The sequence below is a fragment of the Plasmodium berghei genome, assembly GCF_900002375.2.
Source record: "Plasmodium berghei ANKA genome assembly, chromosome: 1".
In the NCBI taxonomy this organism is placed as follows: domain Eukaryota; phylum Apicomplexa; class Aconoidasida; order Haemosporida; family Plasmodiidae; genus Plasmodium; species Plasmodium berghei.
In genome coordinates this window covers 414,420-438,057 of record NC_036159.2, presented here as the reverse complement: position 1 = coordinate 438,057, position 23,638 = coordinate 414,420, and the positions used below count along the sequence as shown (strand labels likewise).

Sequence of the window (23,638 nt, the reverse complement as noted above, 5' to 3'; positions counted from 1 at the left end):
AATATTTAAATTCCATTGTGAGAAGAGAGAGATAAATAAGGACGATATATATATATTGTCTATATACTTATTTAGTGGTATGCTTTTTATTCATTACTATTTTTTTTTTGTACACAATATGAACATGGAATTTATTGACTTAAAAACATGCACACAAGTAGTTTTTTTGCATTTATCATTTAATAATTTTTTTTTTATCAGGCAATTTATCACTAGAAATTTGGCAATGGCTAGTTTATCTACATTCAAATTCCTAACAAAATAGCTAAAATCGATGAAAAAAAAAATAAACAAAAAAATAGCTAGCTATGCTAAATAGCTAACTCGATAAAAATATCACACAACATTATTTATGCAAATGAGTCTATTCTCGAGGGAAATCATTATTTCAAAGCAAACAACAATGATAATACATTTAATTATTTTGTTCTATTATTCATACAAAATTTTATAACTTTTGTATGCACTATATTCCTCATAATTTTTTTTAATTTCTTCCCACTTTTTTAAATATAACTTTATTTTATATAAAAATAAAAACCTTTTAAAAAACATATACTAAAAAGTTAATTTTTTAATTGAAAAAAAATCAAAATAAAGCAAAGTTAATAAACGAAAATAATGAATTATATATACAAATATTAATGAATTAAAATATACAAAAATGTCAATATAAAAAAGAAAAAATGTGACACATATTCGATTGTATTTTATTCCTTATTTAAGATTATCTTCTTGATGTTTTTCCTATTGGTCTTTTTCCTGAAAATAGATGTCTTGGTTTTTTGGAAGGAATAGATCGATCTGCCTCTCCTTTTGTTCCTTTTTCGATTTTTCTATAAGCAACTTTATTTAATTTATATGCTTTCTTTCTCTGTAATTCGGTTGATGTGCTTAGATATATTTTCGATTTTTGTGTTGGATCATTATATATATCATCTTTAATTTGTTTCCTTTTAGATATAAATTTTTTAACTTTATCTTTTTTGATTGATTTAATTGTGGATTTCCTCGATTTTTCAGTCATGCTTTTAAGTACTTTTTTCTTGTCAATATTTAATTCATCTAATTTCTTTTCTATTTCTTCAACTGTTTTATTTCGTTTGTGATATATAGGTTGTTTTTCTTCATTTAATTTTGCATTTAATTTTAATTCTTTTAATTTCATAGCCATTTTTTCTAATACCTTTTTCGTCTTAAACCATAATGGATCAATTTGAACATCATTATCAAACATCATTTCTTCTTCCTTTTCTAATTCTAATAATTTTTGTTCAATATTTATATCGATAAAATCACTTATATTTTTTCCATTATATATTTCTGGAATAACATCATATTTATATTCTTCATCTATGCTATAATTTTTTCGTATATCTACCGAATATACTCCTGCCCCTCCATTTTCATTTTGTAAATCGATTTCCAATTTTCTATCATCTGTTCTATTACTTAAATAGCTTTGTCTACTTTTATTTTTTTTTTTAAATTTCATTTCACGCATTGTAATTGGTGCATTATTGTTTTGTTCATCTGTTAATGTGTTGTCGGATATTTTTCCTTGAATTTCTGGATTTACACCTTGTTCAAGTTTTTTTTTTTTTTTTTCAATTATGACTGATTCAGGTATAAAGGGCGTCCTATTAACAACAGCCCTATTGGCAGCTAGCTTTTTATTGATAATATTTTGTTCATCTAAAAGAATATTTGAGCATTGATCCAACTTTAATAACTCACAAGCTGCTATTTTAGCTTCTTCAACACCTACTCCAGTTAATGTACTAAAAGAACAAAACTTTACTGTTTTTTTTATATCATCAACTATTTTTTTAATTAACAATTTATTTTCAATTGAAACATTGTCTAAACTTCCTTTATCAATTTTATTTAACCCAATAACAATTGATTTATTTGAAAAAAGCGATTTAATAGAATAAAGCAAATTTATTTGTTCTTTTATTGTCATTCCACATTCTTCACTAATATCTATAATAAACAATATAACACCATTAATATGAGCTAATGCTGTTATAGTTGTCATTTCTATAGTATTACGATTTTCTAAAGACCTATCTAATAAACCTGGTGTATCTATAATTTGATATCTATTTAAATTATAATCAAAATGACCTACATATAAACTTTTTGTAGTAAAAGAATATGGTTGTACTTCAACATTGGCTCTAGATACATAATTAATAAAAGATGATTTTCCAACATTTGGAGCCCCAGATAATAAAATAGTTTTTTTATGAGGATTTATTGAGGGAAGCCGAGATAAATTTTGTCGAACTTCTTCTAAATATAATAGACTAGGCTGTAATTTTTTTATAAGTTTACACATTCTTCCTAATGCACTAATTTTAAGCATTTTACATTTATATAAAGAAGAACTGAATTTTAATAGTTTAATATAATCATGGCATATTTTTACAACTAATTTACTTGCATAACTACATTGTCCTAACGCTAATTTATAATGATCGCGATCATATAATATATTTGCTAAATCAGAATAAAATGGATGTATATCATCTAATTTTGGGAAATCATTTATTATTGTTTGTAACTTATCTTTAAATAATTCTTGGCACATTTTAACTTTTCTCATATAAAAATTTCTTATTCTTGTGATTTTAAACCCCTTATGTATTTCTGTTGGGGTTTTCCTTTGTGTTCTTGATAAAACAACATCAATCAATTCCTTTGCACTTACCACCGGTTTGATATCTTTGAATCTGTATAAGTTGATTTCTTTCATTTTGAAAATGTTATATATATATTTGATATAAATTCAGACTAAATAAATACAGAAAAAGGTATATTTTGTAAATTTTTTTCTCAGTTTTTTTTCGCCTTTTTTTTTATTATATAAATCTATATATTTCTTTCCTCTGTAATCAATTGGCTGCGCATAACGTTCCAATATTTTTTTAGCCCTTTAAAACATGTTGTGATTTGGGGATATTTTTTTTCTAATATCTCTATATAATTATATATCCAAATATATGCGCAAACAAAATGTAAATATAAAATTAATATTTCTTGAATTGTAATTAAATTAATAGGTATATTTCGTATATACTTTTTCTATTAGCATTTTTATCATATATTGAGAAATAAAAAAATGATATAATTTGTTTTAAGAGGAAAAAAATAAAATCTAGTTATTTATATTTGTGCTTAAAACTGAAATAATGCATATAAACCCTTGAAAAAAAATTTCTTTATATTTTTCAAAAATGCATATAATGTATGCAATATTTTATAAATTAAAAATAATGATAAAGATAGTTATATTATGGGAAAAAAATAAAAATAAGGAATTAAATATTTTTATAAATCATGGACTAAATTTATATACATAATAATAAAAATATAGTAAACATTAAGTAAAAAATACAAATTTTTCATTTATGTTGATCATTTTTTAATTGAAAATATTTTAAGAGTTTTATTATTCATTTAAATAATTTGGAAAAAATATAATAACACAACATCGTAGCTTCATCACCGAAATATTTTATAACAAAAAATATATGCATATATAGATTGTTCTGATCTATCATATATTGGGAATAATGTATATATATTATTATATGAATTTTTTTTGCCTTTACAATATAGTAACTTCATTTTATTTTATTTTTATTTTCTCAATTTTTCACCTTTTTTAACTTTTCCTAATAAGTATACTAATTACTTGCAAAAATAAATAAACAAAATTTACCATTTTTATATATTTTTTTCTCTCAAATTGTATAGTAAAAATGGTAGCTCACTCTCCATTCTTTATAGAACATACATATTTATTTTAGTGATTTTTTTGTCCCAAAAATAACGAGAGGGGTGATGTGCCATATATATTATAATTATTATTCACACAAATAAACAAATTTTTTGAGAGTTTTTTTTTCTTTGTATAAATAGGAATATATTTAAATAAAATAAAATAAATAACAAAGGGAACATAAAATACTCCCTTTAACAATATATTGAAATTGGTGTTAAAAAAAAAAATAGTAATAATATAAAATGTACAAATAAATATATTCATTTATATAGTATACACAATATGCATATTTATATTTTTTGGGGTCATTTCATTGCGTTTGCTATGACTTGAAGTTTTTTTTGCTTAGCAATATTTTATTTATTTTATAAAAAGTGAATATATGCTCATATGGTGCAATAAAATTTGGCTATTTCTACATTATTGAAATATTTAATTTTATTTTTATTTTTTGTATTATTCATGTAAATTCCTACATATATTGTTTATATTACTTCAGTACTGACCGGTGTCTTATTTATTACATCAAAATAATTGACAGTTATATATAGGTATAATTTTCTGACATAACCATTTTAAAATATTTCATGAAAATTCTCCATTTTAATATTATGTTGCGATTTTCATTCTTATATATTTTCTCAAGTATATAATAAATTGCCATTTTTATAACACTCTCTATTTTTTTTAAATTGAATTTTCAGTATAATATGTGGTAAAAAACGTGTCATAAAAAAATATTGTTATATATATTTCGTATTATATATATAATCATTTTATTTTTTTCATTATTGCAAAAAAATATATTAGCTCTTTTGTGCATATAATTGCGAAGTTAAAAAAATAAACACAAAATCGAAGAGCTGAATTAATAAGGGCTTTATTTGATGATAAAGATATAAAATTAGGAAATCATTATTTGTGATTTGTTCAAAAACGTAAACAAGCGTATACAGATATTTCAGGGGCAACACATAACATTTTTTAGTCATGTGTATCTCTATGTTATAATATTGTGTGCATATTAACGGTCAGAAAAAAAAACAATTTTTTCCTTGCTGAGTCATAAAAAAATTGGCATAAATAATGATGAGCATATATTTTTGGGTAGCTATACACATTTTTTCCAGCTTTTGGATGATACAAAATATAGAAATATGTGATTTTTCAAGGGGCTCTCTAGACGTGGCACTTATGAATAACAAAATTTTGATTGATAATAATTTGAAGGAAGAAAATTATAATGATAATAATATAAAACATTGCGTAATTTTTACAAAGGGACTTGAAATATTTACATTTATATGTCCAAAAGGAAATAATAATGATAATTATAAAGGTGTAGAAATTCGGCCTGAACAATGTTTTGAAAAAGTTCGAATAAATGGAAAAGAAGAAAATTTAAAAGACATTTTAAAAGGTGTTGTAATAGAAAAAAAAGAAACAGATACAGAAATAATAAGAAAAGCATTAATTCCACCAACTATATATCAAGATATGTCTTTTGAATGTTCTTGTGATAATAGTTTAACTATTAAAGATAATTATATAGGGGCAAGAGGAATTATGAAAGTACATTTAAAAAAAAATATAATTTTTGGATGTGACTTTAATTATGATAGTAATGAACCTAAATTGTCCAATGGAAAAAGTGCATTTGCACAGTTTTATGATAAACAAGTTGTAGATTCAAATAAGAATATTATTTGTAATACACAAGTCAATAATAAAGAAGTATATCTTGGATTAGTATGCCCAGAAGGATATGGAATGTACCCAGAAAATTGTTTTGAGAATGTATTATTTGAAAAAAAGGTTATAAACATTACTGAATTAATTAAACATGATGTTAAATTGCATATTGAAAAAAATAAAAATATATCTTTTGCATCATTTATATTAAATCCAAATGAGAATCCCAAAAGTTTTTCATGTCATTGCATTAAAAATAATGATAATTCTTTTCCCCTTATTGCAAATATTACTTTTTCCAATTATGAATCTTATTCTTTTAATTTCCATGTAACTTATTTAATTCTTATTTTCATTCTTTTGATATCATATATATAGCACAAAGTAAAAAATGGAGGATATTTATGCATTTCGTATTTTGTCTATTTCATAAATGTGAATATTTGCAAATAAATCCATTTGTTATCGAATGTTGCTATTTTATTTGTTTTTAATTTTTTTTATTATTTATTTTTTTTTTATCATAACTAACAAATGATTTTTTTTGCCATTATATTTTCTGAAGTTTAGAAAATAAATGGAAATTATAAAGTATATACAAAAAATAAATGATTTTTATGTATTAATTTGATATTTGTCTAAATAAGTATTAAAAGTATTTATACAAATATTCCCTTATATATGCACACAAATTATATGCACACAAACTATATGCACCGTTATATTTGTAAATAAATTTCCCAACTGTTTTCGAAACAAATAAATAAAAAAAGAGAAAATATTGTGTATTTTTTGTGAAACTCAACAAAAAAAACATGTGAATTAATATGCACATGCGCATTCATAAAAAATAAATAAAAATAAAATAACGTAACAAATAGAACAAAATAAAATAACATGTAATCGATAAAAATACAACAAAAAATAAAATATACCAATATCAAATAATATAAAAATAATATAATAAATATAAATCAAATTCATTATTTTTTATATATATAAGATGGTGCAAATCAAAAAAAACATTTTAATATATACTATATTATCCTACTTAGTGTACACAATTAAAGGGCTTGAACATCAATGTGATTTTAATGAAAACCATACTATAGAAATAACAGATACTGAAAATCACGATATAGATAACCAATGTGTATTAAAACCAAATACGTTTGATAAAGTTAGTATAATATGTGGATCAAAAACAATAAATTATAAACTATATCCAGAAAATTGTTTTGAAAGTGTATATGATAGTCCAACATCAACTACTTCAAAACCATTAAATGAAATATTACCAGGTGCTGTAAATCTAACTATTAATAATGACCAAGAATCAGGAAATAAAATAGTTTCAATGCGAATACCACCAAATTTTGAAGAAAATAAAGTAATATATTGTTATTGTGATAATAGAAAAAATGATGCATCATATTCTAGAAAAATTTATGAACAAGACATAAAAAATTTGGGTACAGTTAAAATAATAATGCCTGTAATGGAAAAAAAAATTGATGGATGTGATTTTAAAAAAGAAGAATCTGAAATATTTACAAAAGGTATTAATATTAACAGTTCAGAATATAATAATGTAAATGATATTTTTTGTACTGTCGAAGCGGAACCAAATAAATTGATTGGTTTTAGATGCCCAAATAATTATGAAATTTCACCTCCTGACTGTTTTATTAATGCTTATAATTTTGAAGGAAAAACAGAATATATAAAAAATAAAATAACGTTAAATTCATTAATAATGGATAGTCATAAAAACATTTATTATTCAAAGGTACCAAGTACGGTTTATGGAAATCCTAACTTTTTCTGTATGTGTGTAAAAGACAATAAAAAACTTATAGCACATTTTAACTTTGTTTCATCTCCAAAATACAAACCATGGGATAAATATATCAGTCAATCGTATGTGAATAGTAATTCAAACTATTATGAAAAAACCACATCTATTCTTATTGTATTATTTTTTATTTTTTCGTATTTTATGTTATAATATTTTTTTCGAAGATAAAAAAATTATTTTGTAGCATATCTGTCCACGTACCAATAGTTATATTTTGAATATATCATCATATAAAATGATATTTGTGTGTTAGGTTTATATTAATATATTTTTATATTTGATTGTTTGTGAATTTTTTTTTAAATTTTATAGTATACATATTATATCTAGCTTTAAATCTTTTATGAATGTTTTTTATTTTTAATTTGTTTTAAAACTTTAAGTGGGATAATAATATAAAATTTAATAGCATGGTAATAAAATAAAAATTATTGCAAATTATCACTTTCCTCAAACGAATACGAAAAGTTGTATACGCGAACAGTATACAAATATCTATATATGTATGAAATAATTATAATTTTGAAAAAATGAAAAGATTTTTACAATCTTTATTTTGGAATTTGTCATAATTAGGATAGTATTAATTTAAAAAAAAAAAAAAAAAAGGAAACATTCCATAAATATATTTATATATATTTTTTTTATTAATGGTACATAAAATGTGGGGGAAAAAATGTTCGTGGGAATCGCATACAATTATCAATTAGCGATCTACAAAAAATAAAAAAAAAGTAAAAAATAATATATAAGTCAAAAATAAAATCATAAAAATGTAATAATGAAAATAATAAAGTGTGATAAAAAAAGGGAAAAAAATAGTAAAGAATAAAATACAATTCTCTAAAACAACAACGTTAAAGGATAAAATATGTGATAATACTAGAAACACCAAAAAAACTGAAAACTTCATAATAAATGATTATTCTTATATACATGTAAAAAGTTTATATATTCGTAAAAAAATTATATATATGCATATTATACTAAATAATCCAATGTATAGCGAAAATTCCAAATGCAGAAAAAAAAAGAAAAAGGCATAAGGAAAAGTAGCTAATTTTTTTATTAATATTTCAAAGAAGCTAAAAAAAAAATATTAAAATATGTTATGCGAACAGTGTAATAAAAATAATGTTTGTATTCTAAAACCCTCGAATAAGGAAAAATTATGCAAATACTGTTTTTTAGAAAGCTTTGAAGATGAAGTACATACAACTATTTTGAAAAAAAAAATGTTTGAAGACAATGACAAAATTTGTATTGCTGTGTCAGGTGGAAAAGACTCTAGCGTATTAACACATGTACTAGTTAATATAAAAAAAAAATATAATTATAATTGGAATTTATTTTTATTAGCTATTGATGAAGGAATTAAGGGTTATCGTGATGATTCATTAAAAGTTGTTTATAAATTAGAAAAATTGTATAATTTACCATTATCAGTTTTAAAATTTCAAGATATTTTTTCTTATACTATGGATGATGTTGTAAGTTATATAGGAAAAAAAAATAATTGTACTGTGTGCGGAGTTTTTAGAAGGCAAGCTATGGAAAAAGGAGCTTTATTATTTAATGCCACAAAATTAGTAACAGGTCATAATGCAGATGATTTAGCAGAAACGATTTTAATGAACATGTGCAGGGGAGATATTGATAAGCTAGCTAAAAATATAAATGATTTTATGCAAAAAAAAAAAAATAATAATAGCTCACTGACTAACTATTCAGAAAATAGTAACACAAATGTATTTTCAAATAGTAACAATGTTTTGGATAAAAATGAAGTTGGAAGTTCATCTTGTGTGTGCAAAGAGAAAATCAGTATACAAAGTAATAAAGAAATGGAAAAAAAAAATAAATGCAATGATGATATAGCCAAAATTAGTAATGATAATACAAAGTACGAAAATAAAGGTGATGGCTTTATTCCACGATTAAAACCATTAATGTGGTCATATGAAAAAGAAATAGTTTTATATGCTTATCATTTGAAACTTGATTTTTTTAGCACTGAATGTACATATTCTCCGAACTCTTTTCGTGGGAATTTAAGAAGTTTCATTAAAGATTTAGAAATTATTAATCCACAAATTATTTTAAATATAATTCACTCATCTGAATTTTTTTATTTTAATACAAACATAAAAAAAAAACTTAATACTTGTATAAAATGTGGGGCTTATACATCAAATGTAGTATGTAAAGCTTGTCTAATAGTTGATGGATTAAATAATTATACAGATAACTCTTTTCTATATGCAAACAAAAAAAAAAAAAATAACAAAAAAAAAATATCCATAGAATATGAAATAGAAAAATGATGTTCATATTTCTATTATTGTAAAAATGTGGAATTTTTTGATTTTATTTTGTTTTGTTCCCACCGCTATTTTATTAATTTTTTTTAAAATGATTCATTTGTATCCACATAGCTTTTTATTTTATATTTATGCAATAACTTTTGAATATTATCACTTATTCTTTTTTGTGTATATACTCCTACAATTTATTTTTTTTAATTTTATATAAACATACATTTTCACTATTTCACACAAAATATGTAATTATTTTATTTTAGGGATATCATATTATTGACAATATAAATAAAGTAAAATAATATTAATTAGTAAATATATTAAAGGGTACATTTAAACATAAAATGTGTTTCATATTTTGTTGTTTTTTTTAGTTTGGCTTATTTTTTTTCTGGACACTTGTAAAAATGTTTTAATTTTTTTTACGATTAATAGAAAAGTGTTACACTGTTTTATTTCAACTGGGTATAACTATATCCTATGCAAACAAATAAATAGACAAATAAACAAACCTATATATCTATATATATATATATGTATGTATGTATGTGTATATATTGTGAAGTGGCTTGTTTGTAAATTGTTCATATAAGTCAAAACAACTAAAAAAAAATATTTTTCACACACAAATTTTTATTCGATTTTAAGACTAACCAAAATGAGAAATCAAAACGAGAGTACAATAAATAGAATTTACGAATCGTCACTAAAAAAACTTGAAGAAAATATAGACAAAGGAAAATTAGTTTTAAAAGTGGATAAGGAAAGAAAAATAGATTTTAAAGGAATTGAGCTTAATTTAAAAAACCACATGAACGAAATGACAAAACTTGTAAAAGAAGCTAAAAATATAAAAACATTGTCAAGCAATAATATAAAAGATTTTTATAATTCTTTAATTAAATGTGATGAATTATGCGATAAATTTACAACAGATGAAATAAATAAAAAAATAAATGATATTTTTGATACAATGTTAGTAGAAATAAATACTAAGTGCAAAACAGTAGTTTTATAATTGTTGATCTTATTCTTTTGAGATATAGAAATTGTGTTGTTTCAATTTTAGTGAAAACTTATAAAACATTTTTCAAATTAATAAAATAAATTTAAACAACTTTTTTATAACTATTTAAATATTTTTTAATTATATATTTTTTTGTATTTTTCGTTTGGAAAAAGTTTAATCTATAAAAAGATTCAAATTAATTTTACAAACACCAAATGCACATTGCATACAATCTCAGAACATTGTTATAAATAAAACATAATAATATAAATTCAGTGAATAAATTATAGCAATATTCTAGCTATCCATTATGGCTACACATAGACACACAAAAAAAAAAAAAAAGAGAATATTTATTTATATATATGCTTATATATGTCTAAAATATATCGTCTTTTTGAAGTGTTAATTTTAAAATTTTTTTGCTGTTCCATTGCTGGATATTTTTTTTTAAAGTGGATATAATTTGTAGATATATAATTTGAATTAAGAATTATTTTGTTAAAATATTCATCAGCTAATTTAAATGTATTTAATAAAAGTTTATGTTCATTTTCTTTTATATCTTCTTGAAAGTTCGAATGAACAGACATAATTTTTTCGTTTTGTAAATTGTTTGTACCAAAACATAGTTGTAAATAATTTTTGTTATTTAAATTTTTTAATATATCTATATTTAACAAATTATAAAAATCTGATCCTAATTTTTCATGAATTTTAATATACTCTTTGTATTTATATTTACCAATTGGTCTGTATATATCAGGTATAATTATGCACACATTATTTGCATCTTCACATTTTAAATAATTTAATATATTTTTTATAGTAATTCCACTTTGTTTATTTATTTGGTTTATTGGCTTAACTAGTATTATATTATTTTTTTCACAAATATAAGATTTTATATTACTTAAATATATCCATGTATCATATTTATATTTATCGTTCAAAAAATCTAAATACATTCTACTAATATCCCCCTTTTTGAAGTTACTAACTATTTTATTTTTTATTTCATTTCCCAAACCAATTAAAATTTTATTTTGTTCGATCATTTGTATATATGTGCATAATTATTCTTTTAAGAGTTTAGGCAAATTATTAATCCTATACAAATTAATGTTAATCCTAATACAGATTTGTATGTAATATTTTTTTTTAAAATAATTATTTCAGTAATATATGTAAAAACAAAAGATGAAACATTTGATAAAGGCACTGCTAATGATATATCCGATTTAAATAATAAAAAATAATAAAACATAGACCCAATCTGATTTAACAAATATGGTAAAATAATGTTGATGTTTTTTAATATTGTAACAATTCCTTCTATTGTATTTTTTTCTTTTTTTTGTTCTTTGCATCCGATTTTTATAAACACGTTTGTACACCCCCACAAAATACCAATTAATATGTATAAAATAAAATGCATATTTTCACTTATTTAGGTTTTTATTTACATAAACAAATACGCTTACAATATTCTTATATGTGCTCGTATTCTGTATTTATTATATTCAATTGAAATAACGAATTGAATTTGTGTGAATTTTAAATCATTGTGCAATTATTAAAGGATAATAACTATTCTTCACGTTTTTTCATTACACTTTTATATATTTTTTTTTATTTTTTTTCTGCATTTGTTAGGTAATAATGATATCATGGAAATAAACCTTCTTATGCATAAATAGGCATATATATTTTTCACTAATATATTTAGTTTTTTTTATTTTTTATATTTATCATTTTGTTTGCAAATATGCAATATTTTGTTATTCATATTTTTGCAATTATTTATTTTAACACTGCTTTATATTTTTTTTCATTTTATTGTGTCGATTTAAAATAATATGTTCTAAGTATAGAAAAGGGATGCACATTAACTATTTATTATTCATGGAAACATCAATACTTGGGTAATAAACATATTTATTATATTTCTTCTTTTATTGTGTTATTCTTTTATTATATTCATCGTTTTAATGTGTTATTGTTTTGTTTATTTTATTGCATTTTTAACACTGTATGCAACACAAATTAATTGTTTTATGTATTTATTAGTATGCTATTTTAATTTGGTAGTTTTGTATTTATTAGTATGATTTATTTTAATTTTTTCTGTACCATTGACCAATTATTATTTGTGTTTTTGCACTTTTGTAATTTATTCATTTTTTTTATTCAATTATGGAAACTAGTAAAATGAGATGATAAAAAAATTATTGTCTTTACAACAATTCATAATTTAGCTTTTACTATACTATCAAAGTATACTTAATTTTTTGCCTTTTCATTTTTTTGTTTTTTATATATCGCGCTGTTTGGAGCTAGTGAAACTGTGGTGTATGTCAATTGCAACGATTTTATAATTAATTTAAAAAAAAGGCAAAAAATATTACCGAATAATATAAATTGATATGGATTCTGAATCCACACATCTGTATGTTACATATTTATATATAGTTTGTGCACACATCTTAGGATAGTTAAATATATTTTAAAATGTGTAATAATATTAATAGATTTGATATTATGTTGTTAAAATAAAAAACTTTATGTATAATTGAAAACAAGTGTTTGTATAAAAAAAAATTGAACATATTTGTGCGTACATTTTTTTTGTTACAAAGCTTTAGTTTATATTATTTGATTCGCTTTATTTGTTTTATGGATGCATCTATATAATTTTGTTTGTGTATTTTAAAATGCTGCTCGATTTATCTAGATGTAAGCTAAAAAGTTTAGAAGATAGTGATGTGATTCTTGAAAAATTGATAGAACTAAATTGCGATTATACAAGTATAACATATTTAGATGTTTCATATAATAATATTAAATCTATTAAAGGATTAAGACATTTTGAAAATCTGAAAATATTAAATATATCGAATAATGAATTAACTTCATTAGATGGTGATTATATTCCCTGTTCAACTGAAAAAATAATTTGTGATAATAATAATCTTAGTGACATTTATTTTAAGGGTATAACAAATGAAAGGGAAGAATCAGAATCAGAATCCAAATATGAAACTGATGAAGAAACGGGTTCAGATGATAATAGAAAAAATAATTGTATAGATAAAATATATAGTTATAAAAATGATAATAATATTTCTTCAAATTATTCAAATGATTTAAAAAGTTATAATATGCATGATAAATATAATAATAGTTTTTTTTATGATAAAATATATTACACAAATAATAATTTTCCATTAAGCAAATTAAAATATTTAGATGTAAGCTACAATAATATTAAGAGATTAGCAACATTTGAAAAATATTTACATATTTTAAATAAAAGAAATAAATTAAACAATTCCAATGAAACAAACATATCAAAGAATCTCAAATCTGAAAGTGTAGAAAGTGATGTAGATGATGCACAGATAAATAATTTTATTTCGAGTAAAACTGAAAAAGATGTTATGATTCTATTTTTTAATTCTTTAGAAACTCTGCATCTAAGAGGAAATAAATTAACTAATTTAAAAGGATTAAGTGTTTTAAAAAATTTAAAAGTTTTAGATCTTAGATCAAATTTAATTAGCCATCCAGTACAACTCTTTTATATTCTGGATAATAAAAATTGGCTAAAAAAATATCATGATAAAAAAAATAAAAATAAAAATAAAAATAAAAATACTTATTATTCTTATTTTTCATATATATTAAAAAAATATAAAAATATAAATTTACAAAATATATCCTTATTAGGCAACAACAAAGTATTCAAACCAAAACGCTTGCTTGCATCTGTATTTAACGTATTAAAAAATGTTAATAGAAAAAAGGAACTTATAACTGATTTTTCTGATCGTGTTTCGATAAATGAAAGTAATGATATTCTTGAACGTGAGTTTTGTGATGCAAATGGTGAGGAAGAAGATGACTCAGATGCTTCTTATGATACAGATTCAGACATGGGTTCAGAAGCAGATGTAGAAGTCGAGGAAAATTTGGTTCTAAATAGTGTTATGGAAAATTCAAACTTAATAGAAATCAATACATATATTTCTAAAAATAAACATGATAATTTTGTAAAAAAAAGTAACGAAATAAATATTCATAATGATATTAAAAAAATTACATCTAAACCAAAGGATTCTATTGAATTAAATGATCCTGGGTTCTATGATAAAAATATAAATAAAAATGAAAATGATTGTGCTGAGAATAGTCAAGGAGAAAAGAATAAAAATAGAGATATTCCAACTTCTTTAAGTCGAAAGGAGATAGATGTAGAATCAAGTGATACTGAAGAGGATACACATGGACAAGTAGAAAGTGTAATGGATTCTCATAGCGAATCAGAAAATGAAAAAGAATATAGTGTAAGTGATATAGAGCATGAATTTGCAACTGAAGAAGAAATCGAACCAAGCAAAGTAAAATATAATGAGATAGATGCAGGTACCATAACGAATCAAAATGATAGTGAAAGTGAAGAGGAAGAAATAATTAAAACCGTGGTAGATGCAGAGCCCATACATAATCAAAGTGATACTGAAAATGAAAGTGAAGAGGAAGAAATAACTAGAAGCGAAATAGATGCATATAGCATAAAGAATCAAAATGATAATGAAAGTGAAGAGGAAGAAATAATTAAAACCGTGGTAGATGCAGAGCCCATACATAATCAAAGTGATACTGAAAATGAAGAGGAAATAAATAGAAGCGAAATAGATGCAGACAGCATAAAAAATCAAAATGATAGTGAAAGTGAAGAGGAAATAAATAGAAGCGAAATAGATGCAGACAGCATAAAAAATCAAAATGATAGTGAAAGTGAAGAGGAAATAAATAGAAGCGAAATAGATGCAGACAGCATAAAAAATCAAAATGATAGTGAAAGTGAAGAGGAAATAAATAGAAGCGAAATAGATGCAGACAGCATAAAAAATCAAAATGATAGTGAAAGTGAAGAGGAAATAAATAGAAGCGAAATAGATGCAGACAGCATAAAAAATCAAAATGATAGTGAAAGTGAAGAAGAAATAAATAGAAGCGGAATAGATGCAGACAGCATAAAAAATCAAAATGATAGTGAAAATGAAGAAGAAGAAATAAATAGAAGCGGAATAGATGCAGACAGCATAAAAAATCAAAATGATAGTGAAAATGAAGAAGAAGAAATAAATAGAAGCGGAATAGATGCAGACAGCATAAAAAATCAAAATGATAGTGAAAGTGAAGAAGAGGAAATAACTAGAAGCGAAATAGATTCAGACAGCATAAAGAGTCAAAATGATAGTGAACATGAAAGTGAAGAGGAAGAAATAACTAGAAGCGAAATAGATTCAGACAGCATAAAAAATCAAAATGATAGTGAAAATGAAGAAGAGGAAATAACTAGAAGCGATATATATAGTATAAAAAGTTATGGCGATGATGGCGAAGATACAGGAAGTGAAGAAGAGGAAAAAGAAGAAAGCGAATCTGAGGACGATGTAAATGTGAGTCTAGAAATGGAAAGAAATGAAGGAATAAAAATAATTGATGTAAAAGAAGGTGAACAAATGCATAAATCACAAATAGAATTAACGAATTTAAAAATAGAAGAAAATATTTCAAAAGAAATAGATAATATCGAAAACAACATATTAGCTATTAAAGGAAAAGAATCAGAATATATAAATTCTCATGAAATTCCAAAAGAAGCGTATGTATCTAGTAAAGAATCCGAAATGAATAGTGAAATAAAAGTAAGTAATTCAAATGATGAAATACAAAACAAAAAGGAAGCAGAATTATGTTCAGATAAAGAAAATGAAAAGAAAAATGATCAAAACAAAACTTATAGAGATTTTCAGAATAGTTTGAAGATCTTTGATTATGATAAACATAAATATTTTCCAATATTAAATGAAAAAATAGAAAAATTAAATAATAAAATAGGTGAGTATTCGATAAAAAAACAAGCCAAACAAAAGAGTAAAGAAAATGAAGAAGAAAAGTTTACAGGTTCTATTATTCCAAATTTAATACAAAATACCAATAAAAATGTAGAAAAAAAATCAAAAAATGTGATTTATTTTTATAACAACTTAAAAAAAAATATGCTTAAAGAAAATTATCATAATAAAAAATGTGAGGAAAATGAATCTAAAAAATCAAATAAACAAACAGTTAGCTTGAAAAATGTGATTAAAAAAAAGAATCGATTAAATGGTTATAATTGTAGTGAAGTAAAAATAGACAATGATGAAAAAGAAATATATAAAAAAAATGATATTTCTTTGAAAAGAAAAAAAAATATATATAGCAAAAATAACTATTATTGGAATTCTCATAAAAATGATTCTATTCCTATCCAAATTAATAACGATAAATATATTAATATTCATTCTAACAATTTTAATAGCAATATAGATAATATAATAAATAATAATATTGATGATAAAGACAATAAATTGTATAATAAAAAAAATGAAAAATATATTAATATTGAAGACCATGAAACAAGTTGTTCTTTTTCCTCCATTGTAATAAATAAAAAAAACAACAAAATATTTAAAGAAACTGAAACTTATGATAAGCATTCAGATATTTCAAATTTTGTAAATTATTCATTCATAGGAAATGATATAATTAATAGTGAATTCGAACAAATTAGTCAAAACCCTACTTTTGAAAAAAATAATAGCAGCACAAATTATATTCCCCAATTTCATCAATGTAAAAATATAATCATAAGTGCAACTAAAAATGAAATCATTCATGAATCTGAAAAGGATGGAAATGATAATGTTAAAACAAAAATAGTAGAAAAAGCGGATCCAGACAAACATTTAGATGTAATAGAAGGTATTATAAATAGAAAATGTTTAAATCATGGTTATTCAAAATATTTCGATTTAGAAAATGGAAGCATAAATGGCAATGTTGATGATGATAATAATCGTGCTAAACAAAATTTGAACTTTAAATTTGAAAAGGGAAATAATAATGAATGTCTTGAATTGTTGAAAAAGAAAAACAACAATTCTAGACCAGATGTATTAGAAAAAAAAGAATCATCAATAGATGCAGCACACTCTATGCATAATGGAAGTAAAAAGATAGTAAACAAACTAGAAAGTAGCAATGCATGCAAAAAAGGCGATAAAAAAAGTGATAACAAGTTGGGAAAAAATAAGATAGAAAAAAACAGGGTAGAAAAAAACAGAGTAGAAAAAAACAGAGTAGAAAAAAACAGGGTAGAAAATAACAGAGTAGAAAAAAACAGAGTAGAAAAAAACAGAGTAGAAAAAAACAGAGTAGAAAAAAACAGGGTAGAAAATAACAGAGTAGAAAAAAACAAGATAGAAAAATTATGTAAAATTAAAAGTTTGCAAACTTATAATTTGCCACATAGTAAATTGCCAAATGGTGTGTGTCTCTCAAAACCTAAGCCATCTTCTGGCTTGTTTGAAATAAGCAAAACAAACAAAACATGTTTGAAGTTGATTAAAATAAATAAACATGACGAAATTAATTATACAAATAAAAACAATACCTCTTATGAAACTTGTGATAATTCGAATGAAATAAAACAATTAGAAAATAAGATAAATAAAGATTCTGTACATGATAATACAAAAATGGTAATGTGTAATGATAAAATAAATGTTTATAATAGCAAAATTAGTGAAAATAGTAACAACCATAAGTTAAGTAAAAATTTAATATTATATATAAAAGAAACATGTTTAAAATTGAGAAAAGAAAAACAATACAATAATATGTTATTTAAAGAAAATAAAAAACTTGAAAATAAAGTAAGACTGCTAAATCAAAGTAAAAAAATATATAAGAAAAAAATTAAAAATTTGGAAAAATATTGTGATGAAAAAAATAAAATTACAAAAAAATTTGAAAATATAATGAAGAATTTAAATTTATTGCAAAACTCCAAAATGGAAATTCCTATGAATGATGTCAAAATGCAGAACACATATATTGATAACACAATAAACCAATTATATGTAATTTACTATTTTTTTTATTTGCTATACGTTTTTACATTGTATGTGTTTATATTTATGTGTGTATTTCTTTGGTTTTTATCAGAACACATTCTTAGACACTTTAGGCGAAAATCACATAATAACAAAAATGTAATTAAACAAACAAAGCACATGTTGTTTACATATTTTATACAGTTTAATCAATATATATATATATGCTTTCTTAATTTTGTAGAATCGAAAATTTGGCTTCCGTGCATGCAAAAAAGGAAAAGAAAATAGCATTACAATTAAATGAACAAGTTAAGGTAAATATAATAAAAACATAAATATTTACAAATATATGTATATAATAAATAATATTGTTTGTTTTATTTTTACATATTATTTATGCATTATAACAGAATTTGAATTTGTTAAAAAGTCATGAAGAACTAACTCAAACAAAAAATGAATATTTCAAAGAATTACAAAAAAAAGAAAAAGTTATTATTAAGTAAGTGCATATACATACATATATCGTGTCTATGTTTACATTTTGAAATTTTAAATTTTGGTTGTTTATATAATCAGTTTTTTATAATTGTGTTGTTATTATACTGTATTATGCATGTTTCCAATTTTCTTTAGCTTAAATGAAAATTTAGAAGAAATAATGAAAAACACTAATGACATGAAACAAATGTTAGCAGAAAATGATGATAAATTAAAAAATTTTAAGATGGAATTATCTCAAAAAAACACAATCATTAAAGAATTGGAGGAAAAAAACAATAAACTGGTAAAAATACATAAATATATATAATACATTTATCGTTGTGTCTATATATATGTATGTATTGGCTAGCCAAAAAAAAAAAAATGCACACAATTATGTATTATTCCAAATTAACATTATTTGTTCTATATAACTTTATATAAAAATTTAGATAGAAAATGAAAAAGCAATGCAAATTGAGAAAGAAAATTTATTGGAGTTATTATATGGAAAAGGTAAAAAGTTTTAACACAATTTTTACAATTAATATTTAAAATTTTCTTGTTCGCTACTTGATCATATTAAAATATACAACATTTTACTTTATTTATTTTTTTAGACGAAAAATTAACAAACGCTAAAGAATACAAAGACGAAATTAAAGAATTACAACAAAAAATAAAAAACTATTTACATAAAAATGCTCACAAAGTACAAGATAAAATATATGAACAGATTTTAGATAAGTTATATGATGAACAAATTAAAATACAATCATTTTTAGTAGAAAAAGATCAAACTATAATTCAAAAAAATACAAAAATAGAACATCTTCAGGCTCAATTACATTCATGGGCAAAAGAAGCATCTAAATGGGTATTAATTGCAGATAAACACACAAAACTTATTACTAATCATAATAATTTAAAGGTAATTAAAAGTGTATATATGTAAATGCATATATTCCTATTTATATTAAGCAAAAATTTGCATCTATTTGTATTTTTTTTTTCAGAAAAATTATGAAGAACTTAAGTATAAGTATATAATGGATTTGAAGCATTTACAAACAAAAAAAAACGAAAAGATAAAAGAGCTTATAAGGAAGTTTTCATAAATTTGTATAATTTTATAAAAATTAAACAGGAAATTGGCTCTATATAATATTGGCTCTGAAACTTTTGAAATGAATAGGAATGTTACTATTTTTAAGAACATTATTTTAATAGCAAGTTACAGAATAGTAAATAATTGTAAATGAATTTTATAAATTTCATCCTTTTTATTTCATTTATCCATGTCTGCAATATATTTATTTGCTAGTTTTCATTTTTATTAGTAAAAGGTATTTTTCAACTTTAAGCATGTACACAAGTATACATATGTGTAGAGTGTATATTTATTTATTTATTTTGCCATTTATTTTTTTATTTTTTTTGAAAACAAAATATATAAACATAAATTATTAATTTTTAAGGAAACGAAAAATAAGTGATAAAGCACAGTGGTACCATAGGACATGTAAAATGTCGTAATTAGTTTTTTAGTATAGACAAAAGGTTTAATCTTTTATATTTAGAGAGAAATATATATTAAATAAGGATATATAAATTAAAATTCGATTTCTTAAAATTTAATATATCTTTATATAAATAAAAAAAATTCATTCTATAATTTACCAGTTGATATTCAATATTTTTATGCATATATAATAAGATAAATAGGGAAAATATATTGAATATATTTTTATTAATGCAAACAAAATATTTTATGATTTAAAATGTTCTTATTAATTTTCAGCCATTTAATTAAATGGTAAAAGGAAAATAAAATAAATTTTAAAGTATCAAATTGGTTGTTTATTGTTACATAATTTTAATAATATTTTTTTTATTTTTGTGCCTATAATATAAAATATGTATATAGAACTCATTATATATATTTGAATATTTAGTTATTTTGATATATAAATACAAAAAAATATATTTTGATAAATACTAAGTTTCCTTTCCCCCCCCTCATTCATTATATGGTGAAAAAAAACATGGTGTTTTTTTTGAATATAATGTAGAATGTTAACCTCATAACATTTTTCATTTTATTTTTTTTTTATCATTGTGTTTATACTATAACGAAATATAACATAATAGTATTAGTTTTGTTAGTATGAGAAAAATATGCAAATATTATATTTTACAATTTATTTATTTTTTTAAAAATTCACATTACCAATAAATATGACTATACATATGTACATACATTCCAAATATTATTTCCTTTTTAATTTATATATTACGGCATTTATAATTCAACATATTTAAAATTAGAGAGTTAAAGGAAAAAAAAAATTATAAATATAAGCATTAAGTATATATTTTTCATTTTTATTATTAATTTTTTTTTATTAATAATTTTACAATATTTTTATTATTTTTTTTCACACTTATATTTTTATCACTGTATATTTTGGGGATCTTAAACTTTGGTGTTTTGCTTGGAAAATTGCTCCAAATCTAAAAAAGTAAAAATAATAAAAAGTATAACAATTAAAACTTACGAAAATCCATTAAAGAAACAATCATAATAATTTACGCTAAACCATATTGTATTTAAAAAAAAAAAATGAATCCAGTACAAGCAGAAAACAATGTCATAGAGGAAAGGATAGTAAGCTTCGAAGAAGAAGTAGAAATTTTTTTAATTAATTTACATGACTTTGTATATCATCGCAATGCTGAAGCTATAAAGAAATTATTTGATACAGACTTTTATACAATATCTGATTTATATTTTAAGAATATTCGTTGGCCCTCTATAAAGCTAGTTGATTTATTTTATAAACAAAAAAATCGATTCCATAATTTGATTCACTCTTTATATGAAGAATTATATTATCGTCATGTATTTATAATAAATGATGTAACATTAGAAGATCGTAAAAATACATGGGAAAATTATAAATGTTTATTAAACTTTATATCAAGTATATGTATTGATAATGATACTAATGATAATGTATTAGTTATGCCAAATGTATGGATATATGATTTTTTGTCAGAATATATTTATCAGTTTCAATCTATGTGCCATTTTAAAATAGAATTATTAAATTCTCCTGACGAAAATGCAAAAGGAATAGATTTTGTTGTAAAAAATCCAGATGTTTTTGAAAGTAGTATAGTATTAGAAGTATTACATAGTTTATTATTAAAAGGTGAATTTACTACTTTACCTGCAGATGAAAAGGTTGCATTTGTTAATAATGTATTTAACATAAACAATGAAGAAATAACAAGTAAATATCAATTTTCTTACTTTTCATGTTGTATATTATTAAATGTATATGTATTATTAGGTGATTATTATAGTGCACTAAAAATAATATCAAATATACAATTAAATCATAAACAGTTATATTGGAAAGTAACATTATGTCATATTAATATTTATTATAATATTGCATTTTGTTATATGATGTTAAAAAGATATAATGATAGTATAAAAATTTTATCACAAATATTAATTTATTTATCAAAACAAAAAGCACATATATCAAATCAACAAAGATATCAACAATCTTTAATAAATAAATTAATCGATAAAATGTATTTGATTGCTATTATATGCCATTCATTATGTAATACACGATTAGATGAAACGATATTACAAAATATTAAAGAAAATTATTCTAGTAAATTTTATTCTTTACAGTCAGCTAATGAACAAGCATATACAGATTTATTTTATCGAGTTGCTCCAAAATTTATAGATCCTGTATCTAATATTAGTTTTCAGTTATTAACTAATTTTGAAAATGTACAAAATCAAACATATAATTCAAATCCAACTTTACGACAATTATCAATTTTTTTAAAAAATGTAACATATCAAAAAAAAACATATCATTTAATGTCTTATGTTAAATTATATCATAATATTCAAATTAATAAATTAGGGAATTTAATGAATTACCAAGAAAAATATAATGATAATGTTTATTGTGATATTATGTGTGTTAAAAATTATAATAGGCAATTGATTTGGAAAGAAGGTCCTTTATATTCTGGAGAAATAACTACATCTATTTTTGGAAATACTTTTGACTTTTATATTGATATAGATATTTTAAATATTAAAACAAAAGCACAACAAAAATTTTTCATAGATTATTTTATTCATCAAATTAGCATGTGTAAAAATCTCACAAATAATTTACAAGGAAATAGTTCTGGACATCTCTATAAAATTAAATATGATAATTATAAAAGAAAAAATAAAGGAAAAAATAGAAACAAACATGGAAATCATAAAATTCCAGTTATGCAATAGATCCATATTAAAAAAGTAGATAAAAGTTTCCACAAATATATATATCATGAATATATTTTGTTTGAATTATCACATAATATGTTATAAGATGCATTCACAATTATTTTGAAAAATGTTGGAATAACTAGGTATAAGGTTTATGTATATAATAAAATATATTTGTTGATATTCGTCGTAAAATATGCTGAAAATTATCATTG

At 22.0% G+C, this 23,638-nt stretch overlaps 9 protein-coding genes across 9 annotated transcripts; 6 read left to right on the top strand and 3 right to left on the bottom strand.

Annotated features, from left to right (window-relative positions):
- Positions 1-727: 727 nt before the first annotated feature.
- PBANKA_0111200 (nucleolar GTP-binding protein 1, putative) lies at positions 728-2,761 on the bottom strand (the record flags this gene model as incomplete). The annotated part of the gene is made up of 1 exon (XM_034563886.1): positions 728-2,761. One exon carries the CDS (start codon positions 2,759-2,761, stop codon positions 728-730), a length of 2,034 nt encoding a protein of 677 aa, XP_034419712.1.
- A 2,118-nt stretch (positions 2,762-4,879) lies between these two features.
- Positions 4,880-5,863, top strand: PBANKA_0111100 (6-cysteine protein; the record flags this gene model as incomplete). The annotated part of the gene is made up of 1 exon (XM_034563875.1): positions 4,880-5,863. The coding sequence occupies one exon, from the start codon at positions 4,880-4,882 to the stop codon at positions 5,861-5,863; it is 984 nt and encodes a 327-aa protein (XP_034419711.1).
- A 625-nt stretch (positions 5,864-6,488) lies between these two features.
- Positions 6,489-7,493, top strand: PBANKA_0111000 (6-cysteine protein P12, putative; the record flags this gene model as incomplete). Its single annotated transcript, XM_034563864.1, has 1 exon — positions 6,489-7,493. One exon carries the CDS (start codon positions 6,489-6,491, stop codon positions 7,491-7,493), a length of 1,005 nt encoding a protein of 334 aa, XP_034419710.1.
- Positions 7,494-8,449: 956 nt separating this feature from the next.
- On the top strand, positions 8,450-9,667 carry PBANKA_0110900 (cytoplasmic tRNA 2-thiolation protein 1, putative; the record flags this gene model as incomplete). Its single annotated transcript, XM_034563853.1, has 1 exon — positions 8,450-9,667. The coding sequence occupies one exon, from the start codon at positions 8,450-8,452 to the stop codon at positions 9,665-9,667; it is 1,218 nt and encodes a 405-aa protein (XP_034419709.1).
- Positions 9,668-10,319: 652 nt separating this feature from the next.
- On the top strand, positions 10,320-10,679 carry PBANKA_0110800 (conserved Plasmodium protein, unknown function; the record flags this gene model as incomplete). The annotated part of the gene is made up of 1 exon (XM_034563842.1): positions 10,320-10,679. The coding sequence occupies one exon, from the start codon at positions 10,320-10,322 to the stop codon at positions 10,677-10,679; it is 360 nt and encodes a 119-aa protein (XP_034419708.1).
- A 344-nt stretch (positions 10,680-11,023) lies between these two features.
- On the bottom strand, positions 11,024-11,728 carry PBANKA_0110700 (conserved Plasmodium protein, unknown function; the record flags this gene model as incomplete). Its single annotated transcript, XM_034563830.1, has 1 exon — positions 11,024-11,728. One exon carries the CDS (start codon positions 11,726-11,728, stop codon positions 11,024-11,026), a length of 705 nt encoding a protein of 234 aa, XP_034419707.1.
- Positions 11,729-11,754: 26 nt separating this feature from the next.
- On the bottom strand, positions 11,755-12,108 carry PBANKA_0110600 (transmembrane protein 234, putative; the record flags this gene model as incomplete). The annotated part of the gene is made up of 1 exon (XM_034563819.1): positions 11,755-12,108. The coding sequence occupies one exon, from the start codon at positions 12,106-12,108 to the stop codon at positions 11,755-11,757; it is 354 nt and encodes a 117-aa protein (XP_034419706.1).
- Positions 12,109-13,384: 1,276 nt separating this feature from the next.
- On the top strand, positions 13,385-20,226 carry PBANKA_0110500 (leucine-rich repeat protein; the record flags this gene model as incomplete). Its single annotated transcript, XM_034563808.1, has 8 exons — positions 13,385-18,649; positions 18,735-18,781; positions 18,867-18,939; positions 19,036-19,127; positions 19,262-19,412; positions 19,561-19,624; positions 19,729-20,039; positions 20,125-20,226. 8 exons carry the CDS (start codon positions 13,385-13,387, stop codon positions 20,224-20,226), a joined length of 6,105 nt encoding a protein of 2,034 aa, XP_034419705.1.
- Positions 20,227-21,731: 1,505 nt separating this feature from the next.
- PBANKA_0110400 (eukaryotic translation initiation factor 3 subunit L, putative) lies at positions 21,732-23,438 on the top strand (the record flags this gene model as incomplete). The annotated part of the gene is made up of 1 exon (XM_034563797.1): positions 21,732-23,438. The coding sequence occupies one exon, from the start codon at positions 21,732-21,734 to the stop codon at positions 23,436-23,438; it is 1,707 nt and encodes a 568-aa protein (XP_034419704.1).
- Positions 23,439-23,638: the final 200 nt, after the last annotated feature.